Source organism: Narcine bancroftii, chromosome 8 (genome assembly GCF_036971445.1).
Source record: "Narcine bancroftii isolate sNarBan1 chromosome 8, sNarBan1.hap1, whole genome shotgun sequence".
Lineage (NCBI taxonomy): Eukaryota > Metazoa > Chordata > Chondrichthyes > Torpediniformes > Narcinidae > Narcine > Narcine bancroftii.
The window spans coordinates 140271199-140284333 of NC_091476.1; the positions used below are offsets into that span (position 1 = coordinate 140271199).

The 13135-nt window shown below is 40.1% G+C and overlaps 1 protein-coding gene across 4 annotated transcripts in view; it reads left to right on the forward strand.

Moving 5' to 3' along the window:
* bsdc1 (BSD domain containing 1) overlaps positions 1–8056 on the forward strand; it is a 40557-nt gene extending 32501 nt beyond the window's left edge. The window contains exons 9-11 of one of the 4 annotated variants that reach the window (XM_069895053.1): positions 939–1463; positions 4593–4696; positions 7032–8056. In XM_069895053.1, coding sequence (XP_069751154.1) covers positions 939–1463; positions 4593–4696; positions 7032–7064 — 662 coding nt within the window. In that variant the 3' untranslated portion in view covers positions 7065–8056. The remainder of the gene's footprint in view (positions 1–938; positions 1464–4592; positions 4697–7031) is intronic. The other 3 variants (XM_069895054.1, XM_069895055.1, XM_069895056.1) reach the window with 3 other exon arrangements.
* Positions 8057–13135: the final 5079 nt, after the last annotated feature.

Consider the following 13135-nt stretch of genomic DNA (forward strand, 5'->3'; position numbering starts at 1 on the left):
AAATGTACACATTTCATCCTTTCTCCTCCCCAGATTCTCTGAGGATTTATAAGCACTAAAATTCTTGCATCTTTGAGAGGCTTAGATAGGGCGGACAGCCAGCACCTTTTTTCCTGGGGTGACATTAACAAATACCAAAGGACATCTGTTTAAGGTGAGTGGGGGAAAGTTTTAGGGGAGATGTCAGAGACAAGTTTTTACACAGAGTAGTGGGTGTCTTGAATGCATTGCTGTGTGTGGTGGTGGAGGCTGGTACAATTCAACGTACTCTTAGATAGGCACATGGATGTTAAAAAAATAGAAGGTTATGGATGTGAGGTGGGTGAAAATTAGATTGTTATGGAGTAGTTAACATAGGTTGGCACAACATTGTAGGCTGAAGGGCCTGTACCGTGCTGTAATGTTGGATGTTCTGTGTCCTTATTATTTCAATAATATTTATTTGGAAATGAATTGATTTTATTGTAATTTTCTCTGAGCTGCACTTTTCCCAGTTATCAACATACATTGTGTGGCTAAGCCAGTGATAAGCTCTGCAGTCTTAATTTGCAATTGATTCAATTAACCATGAACATTATCTTCTATCATGAGGTTATTCTCCCAGATACTTCCAGGGGATTGAGAAATGCCTCATTAGCTCTCACACTGCTCTGATGGAACTGTTTTTATTCTTGAAAGAAGTTGCAGGGTGAGAGGAGTTCACTTTGTTCCTTAAATATACTATATACTCTTTAATCAAGAGTTTGTAGGAGTAGTCTAAAGTAGACAAATTTAAGATTAAAGCAAAGTTGAATGTAAATGATCATGGCATCTTAACCCATCCAATGACCCAAATGGTGTGGGAATATCACATGGAAATATTTGTTTTCAGGGCTACAGATAGATTGTACATAATGAAGGAAATAAATTGTTCTATTCCATGATTATATATTTTTCAGATGAACTAATTGGAGCTTTGCCTCTTAATTCAGACCTTCACTGTTTGCCACAACTCTCGGTAACACCTGTACAATCTCCAGTCTTGCACTCCAGAATTGAGAACTCCATTGGACTCCAGAACCTGGGTGTTACTGAAGTTGGCCAAACACCATTGAAACACCAATCTGTAAATGCTGAACAAAACTCTGTTGAAGTCCAATTGAAAAGCCAGATCTCCACTTCCAGTGAGACCTCAAGGTCTGAGGAGACAGTGAAGGAGATTGCAGAGGATGCAACAGAAACCAGTGTGGAGTTGGTGACAGAGCAGGGACTGAAGCCTAACATTCCCAAGGCCAAGGATAGATTTTCTATCTTGGCCAAAGATGTAAAAGATCAAAAGACAAAGGACACAACTGGAACAGTAATTGAGACAAAGACTACAGTTAGGCTGGAAACAATGAAGGATGAAGGGCCAATCGATTTGAGAGTGTATGAACTAAATTCAGATAGTGGCAAGTCAACACCTTCCAATAATGGAAAGAAAGGTAATTATTGCAAAGGTGTGTCTATACAAGATGGGGGAATCAAAATGAACAATTACTTGGTGACTCGATTAAACAGGCAATAAATGTTTAGGTCTATTTAATCGTGAGACAAAGATTGTGTTTAGATTGGGGTTCCGGTTAACACTTTGAGTCAAAAGAAATGGAGAATTATAACTTAGCAAAGGATAATTGCAGGGTTCCAGCTCTTCACAATATCGCGGAGGATTTGAGAAGAGAGTGGTACCTCTAAGTTTGCCATGTTATGAAACTGAATGGGATCGTGAGTTGTGGAAAAAAATGCAGAGATTTTTACATTGAATGAGTGGGTAAAAATGATGCAGTGTAAAATAAATCTCAACACCACACCCTCCCCAACTGCGCATTCTGCTGTGGGAGAGAAGAAACTGGCCACGCACATCCTTTAAATTTGCCCCTTTCACCTTGGAAATAAAACTGACCAATTACCATATTTTACAAGGATGTAGATTAAGGTGAGAGAGGAAAGATATAAAAGGATCCTGAGATGCACTTTCACATAGAAGGGGGTAGGCACATGGAGTGATCTGCCAGAGGAAGTGTTGGAGGTGGAGACAATTCTAACATTCAAAAGATGTTTAGACAAGTGCAGAGAAAGGAAAGGTTGAGAGGGAAATGGGCTGAATGCAGGATTAGCTTTTTATGTATGGACAAGATGTGCCCAATGAGCCTGTTCCTGTGCTCCAAAACTCTGAATACAGGAGGAATGGCATCTTGCAATACTCCAGAGAGGGCAACTTTATAAAAATTTGTTTAGTCCATTTCTGGAATATTGGGTGTCGATTAGGTTGTCAGTCAAAAGGAAAGATGAGGATGCAGGGAGGGAGAGATTTACTAAGATGTTGCCTGCGATGGAATATGGTACTCATGAAGGAACACTGGACCGGTTGAGTATGTTTTCCTGTGAGTGGAGGCAGATGAGAGAAAGCTTGATGAGTGGCCTTGATAGGGTGGGTAGTGATAAAACTTGCCGTATAACCAGACGTTTAACATCAGAGGTTTAAGGTGAGAAATCAGAATGTCAGCGAGAATCTGAGGGAAAATAATCACTTTGGGAAGGATTGCAATCAACAGTGTGCTTGGAGAATCAACATATTTGGAGAAGCACTTGAATGGCCAAGCTGCAGAAGGCTATGGACCAGGTTTTATAAATGGGATTACTAAGGTCAGCATGACATGGTGGGCTGAAAGGCTGTTGCTGTGCTCTTTGGCATTTGCAGCAACCAGTGAATTGTGGCCTCACTGATGTTGATAGTAACTTGGAGTGGATGGCTGAAGCATAATGTGAATGTGCTTTTTTTGTTCATTGGGGAAGGAATCCTTGCAAAATGTCACTGTTGCACAACTGGGAATTATGCAGGGAAACTGGGATTTTTATTTTTAATATTTGTTTCCCACCTCCCACTGTTCACTCTTCTCAGAATCCCATTCGACCCTAGATGATTGAAAAGATGGATTTCCTCTTGCTCCTAGGTCCAGAATGGTGTGGTTAACAAGGATTTCAGGAAGATGTGCATGAGATTAAGGCCAAATTGGAACATTATCCCAATTGACTAGTTACCAGAGTTATATGCTATGGTTAAAGCAACAAGAAAGAAAAAAAAATAGTTTCACATTCTCATTTGACTACCTTGTGAATAAAGTTTGACCCTAGAGCTAATGTTGGCACACTTGAGTTGGTGACAGGAAAATGGGAGGGTTCTCACAGCTGGTGATCTAACTGTTGATGTCCTTGGTTATTAGGCTGCATTGATGGATATTTAGAGAGGACTAGTCCAAAAGGTTAAACCCATGGTGAGATTCAGGGCAACTTGGGAAATTAAATTCAGGATACATTGATAAATTAGAACCAAAATTGGTGTGCCTGATAGAAGTTGCTGATGTGATTAAGTGATTTGCTTGCATGTGATTAATGATGTTTCACACAGATCTGTGCTGAAATACATGCTGTTTGCAATGAAACACGAATGATTTGGATGTGGATATAGGGAACGTGAGCAATCACTTTGTTGATGATGAAGATTAATGGAATTGATAGGTAGTCTGACTTCAAGTCTTGCTGAAATGGGCTAAGAAATGGCAGAGGGAGGGTATGTGGATGCATGTGAGGTGATGCAATTTTTTGAGGCGGGGCATTGGTCCTTGGGTGTATGAGGAACAGGAACTTTGGTGACAGTGTATTGAAATACTGTCTTTCATTAGTTGTGGCAGTGAATACAGAGCAGGGTGGTTATGCTGGTGAGGCCTCATGCAGAGTACTGCATGCAGTCTGATCACTACATTGAGGAAAGATATGAACATGCTGAGACAGAGCAGAGGGATTCACTAGGATGTTGTGATTCAGTCTGAAGAGAGTCTTGAGAGACTGGTCTCTTTTCCTTGAAGTGGATGAGATTAAGAGGGAGCATTATTGAGAGGTAGAGTTGGAGTAGATTGCAGGGTTTTTAGTTTCCATACTGGGGTAACTAAAACTAGAGGCTTCGTGTAAGCGGTAAACTATTTAAAGGGGATCTTGGGGACCTATTTTAATCCCAGAGAGTGATAAGTACCTGATTAAAATACTCGAAGGAGAGTGTTTGACAGTATTTGAGTAGTGTGAAGATGAGCCCTTGAATTGTCCACTCATAAAGTCTGTGGGCCAGGTGCTGTGGGATAGGATTAATACATCCATTGGATGATGTGGGTGTGGTGGACTGAATGGCTTGTTTCCATTTGTCATGACTCTGTGACCAATTGACTCAATCCCAAAATGACCCGTGGGCAGAGAAACTACAGACACTGTCCGGGATCAGTTGTGTGAGGTAATGTATGTTGGTTTATGCCTGTGGAGCCACACCCATGAGGAATTCAGCAATTTAAAGAAGGAAGACGGGGAACTTGGCAGAGAAATAGCAGAAATTAAGACTGAATATTTGGACAATGGAATATTAAAAGCTCATCTAATTCAAGAAAATATTTAAAAGCGTTATTGAGGAGGTTTGGAGTTTTGCATATGATTTTTCTCCCCCATTGTTTATCATGGTAATTTTCTTTAAAAGAAGCCCTAGTTTCAGAATTTTGACTGCTTTCAATCCAAATGATTATTTATTTCAGGGTCTAGCACAGACATCAGTGAAGACTGGGAAAAAGACTTTGATCTGGATATGACTGAGGAAGAAGTTCAGTTAGCACTCTCCCAGGTGGACGTGACAGAGCAGGTACAGTAAATGCTGTGAATGTAAATATTACTGTGAGACTTGTCTGCCACTGCTTTTCTTGAGCTAAGAACGAGAACAGGATGCCACTTTTAGCCCTTTGAGCCTGATCAGGTGACTGATCCAAGTCCCAACTCCATATATACTCTTGTAAATTCAGGTATCACATCCTGAATTTTTCACGTTTCCATGGATTTCCGCATTTTTAAAATCCACCTCTGTGTTTTTAAAATCTACCTTTGTGTTTTATCAATGCCCTGCCTGCCTGTTCTGACTCTCTCTGCTGGTTCTGTGTAGTGCTAGGATGTCGCTCTGCTGACTTTGGCTGCCAAGCTTCCTGCAGTATGGCAGTGGCAGTGCATCCCCATGTACTCCCCCTCGATGTGTTGTAATGCCATGCTGTTTATACCAGCAACGCTTCCTTGTGTTTTTACCCATATCTTGAAAACTACGTGTGAAGAAATGATTGTAAAAGGCTAATTACTTTTAAGGTTAGCTGAAGAAAAACCCCAAGTAATAGATGAACATCAGTCCAAAGAAATGGTTATGGATTGGGCAGGGCCCTGCCTGGTTACTGAGGACAGGTTGGGCAGGGGCACTACATGGGGGTTGGGTCTTGATTGGACAGGGTTGCTCCCTGGTCATTGAGGACAGGTTTGACAGGGTGCTGCCTGAGGATTGGGTTCAGATTGGACAAGGTGGCTGCCTGGTGATTGAGGAGAGTTTGAGTAGGGGCGCTGCCTGGGTATTGAGTGCAAGTTGGGTAAGGGCTGGGTGCTAGTTATGGGCAAGTACTGCTTGGGGTCAGGAGAACCAGATACTGATCAGGTGTTTAGTAAGATCATGGCTGATCCAAGTCCCAACCCCATATATACTCTTGAAAATGCAAGTATCATATCCTGTATTATGGGAGAAAATGGTTGAAGCTGGATCACTGAGGTGCATGTGATCTAGATTAGCACTTGAATTGCTCTGAGATGAGATTTTGTTTTGTTATTTCCTGAATTTCCTCTGACATTCTCTCCCATGTGCCAAGCTTGTGTAAGCCATATCCCCACAGCTTTTGGCAACTCTTCCGCATAGGCTAGTGAAGCAGAGTATGTCAATATTTGGAAGGTAGTGGTGAAGTGCTTGAAAAGCAAGGACTGAAGGATGACTTGGGGTAGGTGGGGATGTGGACCTGTTACAGGCAGATTAGCCATGTGGGCTTGTGAGTGGTTCCTCCTGCTCTAGGTGGCATGGTCATATCCTCTTGTTTATTCTGCTACATTTTGATTACAGATCTGGTTATTCGTGGTTTTTGTTTTGTTGAAATACTGACATTTTTTGAAGTGGACAGTTGACCATTAAGCTACCAAGAGGGTAGCTAAACACTCAAGCCTGCATGAGTAATATGTCAGCTTCACTCTCCCACCCACCTCCAGTAACATTTCACACTTTGTTTATCAAGCAATCACTGCCCACTGATTGCTTGATAACAAAGGTGTGAAATGTTTACACCTTGCCCTGACAAATGTCTTCCTTGCAGTTGCATCCACGAAAGAGTTTTAAAAATTGATTCAATTACTGGTGTGATGTTTTACGACTTTGTTTTCAGATTTTAGACTGTGTCCCTGTACTAGAATTCATTTTGGGAGGGATAGAATATAAAATCAGGGTTGTGATGTTGAGTCTTTGTAAGGCCACACTGGAATATCGTGAGCAGTTTTGAGCTCCATATCTATATAACCATATAACCATTTTCAGAGCGGAAACAGGCCATGTCGGCCTTTCGAGTAAAGGAAGTATGTGTTGGCATTAGAGAGGGTCCAGAGGAGATTTACAAAGATGATCCCAGAATAAAAGGGTTTTCATATCAAGGCTCTGAAATTTTATTCAGTAGAGTTTAAAAGTATGAGGGGGAGTCTCATTGAAACCTATCAAATACTGAAAGGCCTCATTAGAGAAATGTTTTCTATGATGGGGGAGTTTGGGACCAGAGGTCACAGCCTCAGAATACAAAAACGCCCCTTTAGAAGAGAGATGAGGGTAATGAATCTGTGGAATTCATTGCTGCAGTCGACTGGAGGCCTGGTCATTGGGGATATTTAAGATGGAGATAGATACGTTCTTGATCAGGAAGGGAATCAAGGGTGATAGGGAGAAGGCAGGAGGATGGGGTTGGATAGAATAGTTAATCAGCCATAATGGAATGGTGGGGCATATTTGTTGGGTGGAATGCCCCAATTCCTCTCCTATGGCTTGTGGTCTTAATGATTTTAATTGTATTCTAACAGTTCAAATTTGTGAACGTATTTTGCTTGGTCATTTCTAATTTAAAGTGCCTGTTTTTTTTCAGCTGGAGGATGAAGATTGGGAAGATTGGGAATAAAATGCAATTGGACATTGCTTTTTCAGCTAATTTCTCTAATTTTTTTTTTCTGATGTAATGAATATGGTGTTTATATTCTTAGCCCGTAGTGTATATACAGGTATTGTATGCCATTGCTTCAATAAGCTTGTGTAACACCTTTTATACTGCATGCTATTGTATCATAAACAAGGTTCTTAGCATGTAATTCCAGAGAACTCTGAGCATGGTTTATAATTATATGACTAAAGTTCTATTCGGTGAGAGACATTTCTAATGATATTCCCTCGTAATTAACAGCTGGTTGGTTGTGCAATATATATTTTAAATTATACATGCATTTTCTAGCTTTGAGATATGGGAAACCATTAGTTTTGTAATTCAAATTCCCTTAGATCTTTTACAGATTTGCACTTGCACCTAATGAAAAGTAAATTATACATGTCAATTCACTAATGCATTCTCTGTTTAAGCACTTTTTTTAATAAAACAATATCAGCAAAGTGCTGATGGGAAATTTCTCCATTTTGAGTAGCAATATGCAAATACTTCAAAAACGGGAGTTTTCCCAAAATAAAGATAAAAATGGTTTGCTTGATCTGTTGGTAAATACTGAGTTCACACTTTAAAAAAAAATCAAGTTCTTGTAGCTATTCATATCCCTATACAAATTTTCCTCTTAAGTTTTGGATGGTAAATATTGAATCAGTTCTGTGAAACTCTTATAAACTCTTATAAAGCCACGTGCTGGTGGTGTATGGTGTACAGAGATTTAGATGGTGTTTTTTCAGTACCCTCAAATTACAATTCAGCCTTATTTGGAGGCAATGGTTTGGAGAAAAATTAGAAATTGCAAGGCATCTTCTTGTCCCATCGATGTAGTTATCCAAGCATGAAGCAAGCGGGAGAAGGGATCTGAAATTTATAATCTTAAGTTGCCTTCTCATTGGGTGTGGTGTTGTGACAGGTTGCTCCTGTAGAGAAAATTATAAAATAAAACAGAAGTGCAGCAGTCCCTTGTGTTTTTTTAAAATTTAAGAGCCTACACTCCAAAACTTAAGCACTAATAGTCTGAAATATAAAAAAATACTGGCTTCACAGCAGATTAGACGGTGTCTGTGGACAGAAACAGTTGATGTTTTACATCCAGGACCTTCCGGGATTAACATTCTCTGTTTCACCATCCATGGAACTTGCTGTTTTTGTGTTCTATCTTAATTTCAGGTATCTCTGCAGTTTGTTTTTATAACTGGTTGTGGCCTTTGCTACTTAAAAGTGCCATAATCACTGTTTCTGGATGTACAATTGAGTTGCCATCTGTGAACCATATAACACTATAGCACAGAAACAGGCCCCTTTGGCCCTTCTAGTCTATGCTGAATTATTATTCTGGCTAGTCCCACTGACCTGCACCCCATTCATAGAACTCCATACTCCTCCCATCCATATATCTGCCCAAATTTTTCTTAAATGTTAAAATTGATCCCATGTTCACCACTTCAGCTGGCAGATCGCACACTCCCACCACTCTGAAGAAATCTCCACTGAATGTTCCCCCTAAACATCTCACCTTTCACCCTTAATCCAATTTATCTGGTTTGTATCTTGCCTACCCTCAGTGGAAAAAAGCCTACTTGCATTTACTCTCATGCCTTTCATAATGTTGTATACCTCTGTCAAATCCCCCTTCATTCTTCTATACTCCTGTGAAGACCTAACGTGTTTAACCTTTCCCTGTAACTCAGTTTCTGAAGTCCGGGCAACATCTCTGCACTCTTTCTATCTTGATATCTTTCCTGTAGTTAAATGACCAAAACTGCACAAAGTACTCCAAATTTGGCCTCATCAATGTCTTATACAATTTTACCATAACATCCCAGCTCCTATACGCAATACTGATTTATGAAGGCCAATGTTCCAAAAGCTCTCTTTACAACCCTATCCACCTGTAATGCCTTTCACAAAATTATGTATCTGTATTCCCAGATCCCTCTGTTTTACTGAAGTCCTCAGTATCCTACCATTTATTGTTTACATCCTTCCTTGTTTGTCCTTCCAAAATGCAACACCTCACACTTGTCTGCATTAAATTCCATCTGCCATTTTCAGTCCTTTTTTTCCAGCTGGTCCAGATCCCTCTGCAAGCTTTGAAAGCCTTTCTTGCTATTCATTGCATCTCCAATCTTTGTATCATCTGCAAACTTGCTGGTCCAATTTACCAAATTTTCATCCAGATCATTGATATAGATGACAAACAACAATGGTCCCAGCACCAATCCCTGAGGCACACCAATCAGAGAGGCAATCATCCACTACACTCTCTGGCTTCTCTCATAACGCCAGTGTCGAATCTAGTTTACTACCTCACCATGAATACTGAGTGACTGAACCTCCTATGTGGGACCTTGTCATAGGCCTTATTAAAGTCCATGTAATCAACATCCACAGCATTTCCTTCATCAACTTACCTGGTAACCTTGAAAGCAGCACGGTTAGCACAACGCTGTTACTGCACCAGTGACACGGGTTCGAATCCGATGCTACCTATAAGGTTTCTGTATGTTTTTTCCATGTCTGCTTTGGTTTCTTCCAGTTGCTCAGTTTTCCTCTCAATGATCAAAACATACCTGGGGGGGGGGGGGTGGTGGGGGGTGGGGGGGTGTGGTTGTAGGTAATTTGAGTGTAATTGGGTGGCACAGGCTTGTGGGCTGGAAGGGCATGTTACTGGGCTGTATGTCTAAATTAAATTAAATGGTCTACAAGGTTTGTTAAACACGACCTATCATGTTGACTATGTCTAATCATGCCCTAACTATCTAAATACTTGAATATGTGATCACTTGGACACCTTTCAATAACGTGTCAGGCTCACTTGCCTATAATTTCCTGGGTTCATTTTTCAAATAACAGAACATTAACTATCCTCCAATCCTCCACGTGTCACCTGTGGCTAAAGACGTTTTAAATACATTTGCCAGAGCCCCTGCTGTTTTGCACTAGCCTCTTTCAAGGTCCAAGGGAATACCTTGTCAGGCCCTAGGGACTTATCCACTCTTATTTACTTTAAGACATGCAGCATCACTGTAGGGCAGACGGTGCTGGGAATATTCTGGGTGTGTGGAATCATCACTTCCTCTGCTTTAATCTGTATAGGTTCCATGAACTTACTGCTTGTTTGCCTCACTTCCATAGATTCTGACAGTTTCCTAAATGAATTCAGATGCAAAAAAATCTCTCCCGTCTCTTCTGGCTCCATATATAGCTGACCACTCTGATCTCCAAGAGAACTAATTTTGTCCTTTATCATCCTTTTGCTCTTAATATACTAGTAGAAACCTTTAGGATTTTCCTTCACATTGTCTGTCAAAGCAACTTGTGTCTTTTAGCCTTCCTGATTTCCCTCTTAAGTATTTACCTGCATTATTATACTCCTCATATGTGCCTCATTTGCTCTGTGTTCCTATACCTGCTGTATACCTGCTCTCTCCTCTTAACTAGATCTTAAATTTTGAAAACCAAGGTTCCTTATGATTGTTTAACTTTGCCTTTTATCATGACAGGAACATGCAAACTCTGGTTGAAATTTGAATGGGAAAAAAGCAAAGCAGATGGATTTCTTTTAAAAGAAGTGGAATACTGCATTCTGTAAGTTAGAAACGAAATTCTAAATGCTAGAAATACTCATGGCCAGGTACCATTTGTCACAAGATACCTCCGATCACTTGAGCCAAGAATATTTGACAGATGCTGCTTGCTGTGTACTTTTATTTATTTAATAACCAGTTTTGTTTATGATAAAGAATTTTTTCAGTAAAATTTATAAAGATTTTTTTTTAAATTAAAGGAAGATTCCAAACTTAAACTGGGAAAGGTTGTAATACTGGACTCTAGGCTGAAGTTCCAGAGGCTCAATTTGTAGAGTATTATTTAGGGGCTGATCCACACTGACACATGCTTCACAACCTACATTATTGCTGGGCTTTAGGGAACCTAGTCTACACCAACCAGGAGCAAGTTCTGTTGGAAAGATTTGATGTAAGACTTTAAAATTTAAATGTAGACATACGGCATGGTAACAGGCCATTTCAGCCCACAAGCCCATGCCTCCCATTTGCACCTAATTAACCTACGACTCCTGGTACGTTTCAAATAGTGGGAGGAAACTGGAGTCCCCGGAGAAAACCCACACAGACACGGGGAGAACGTACAAACTCCTTAGAGCGCAGGTTTTGAGCCCCAGCTCTGATCATGGGCGCTGTAACAGTGTTGTTCTAACTGCTAGCCAACCATGCTGCCCTTGGAATATGAGGAATGTGAAAATCAAAACCTTGTTGTAATGCACTATGTACGATGAAGAATTTGGCAGCAATTAGACCTTTCCTTCAAGGGAGCTGTTTGAGAACAATGTTTCTTCTGCATGTGTGTAGCACTCAATAATTTAAACAAAAAAAAACATGCTTGAGGATTTTTGCAGATGGTATTTTGTACTTGGAAAGTGCATCTACTGTGACTGAGATCAAACAAGTCTCAAATGCCTTCTCACATTAGAGTTCCAGAGTCCGTTTCAAGCAGAGCTGTATAGCATGAAACAAAATCTTCAGATCATCTCCTCCATTCATTCTGGGCTAATCCCAGTCACCTTTGCATGTGACACTTCAACTGTTATTTTTAAAATGCATTTCAAACAAATTCAAATACATGTCTTTGGTTCTTCCCTAAGAAACTACTGCGAAGCTCTTGAAAAGTAAGGGGCACAGAGTCCGATGAGGTCACACACAGCTGAGGAGAATGGTTGAGATTTGTGAATATTGTGTGCTTTACATTGTTCCTTGGCATGACTTTTCATATTTCTTATTCTTTGGGATTTTGTTTCCCTCCAGCCTGGTGTCAGAATGCTTATAGTTTGTTTTTACATTAAATGATACTGCATCATCTTGAAGGGGGCAACAGGGAATATTGCAGATGTGTGTGATGGGGAAGGTAGATTTTCCATACATTAACATTTTACAATTAAAAAGCAAACACAAAGGAATCCTTGCAAGAGAAACAGTTAATGTTTAATAATGCTCTAATTAAAGGTAATCAAGCTGAAACTGACTCTGTTTCTCTACCCAGAGATGTAACCTATCCTTGTTTCAGATTCCAGAAACTTCAGTCTCTCTTCTTCCTCTCCTCCACTGCCCCCCGCCCCCCTCCGGCCCGTCCATAAGTTGTCAGCAGTAATTGTCTCAGTACATTGCAGGCTTGCCTTTCAATTTGATTAGCATTTCTTGAGAATCATTAGTCTTTGTGAACATTATGCACTAAATGTAATGTTTGATTTTTGTTTACAAATCTAGAATCTCAATGTCAATTTCTTACTAGTTATCTTGGAACCAGTGGAAAATAAACCAAACATTGAAGCTACTCTGCAAGTTGTTTTATATGATGTATGTACAGCACTGTGGTAATATTTTTCAATATTTTGAGATGTTGGTGTTCAAATGTAGTAGTTACGAGCAAAATCACCCACTGAAGATCATTATACAGCCCAATGATCACCTACGGCACTAACTGTTCCTTTCTGGAATGGCTTCAATTGCCAAAGCAGGATTCTGTTTGTTCTTCCTTCTGATTTTCTTATTTGAGGATTGCTTTTGGAGGATTGCTTTTGAGGATTGCTCTTTGGGTGAAGTTGGAGGAGATCTTGCTCAAGTAGATCAGTTTGAAAATGATTGATTTGAAAAAGGTGGCAGATGTGAAAAATGTTTTGCAGTGGTTTATAGGCAGTCAAGTATTTATATTTCTCCAATCTTTCAAATCTAGACGGAGCTCCCCTACCAGGCTACATCCATTTCTCCTGGGTGAGTTAAGAGTATATGAAATTATATACCTCAGTTAAGATTCACTTAATCTAGTAAAACTACCGAACCCTGGTTTGGCATTTTATCTGTTCCCTATTCCATAGCAGTGTTAAATCCAATCAAATTCAGCACTGGTTGGGAAATTTTCAATGACATTTTATCTGTTCCCTATTCCATAGCAGTTAAATCCAATCACTGTTCTCTCATTGATGCTACTTCAGTTCGGTTTCATTCCTGAACTGAAACCAT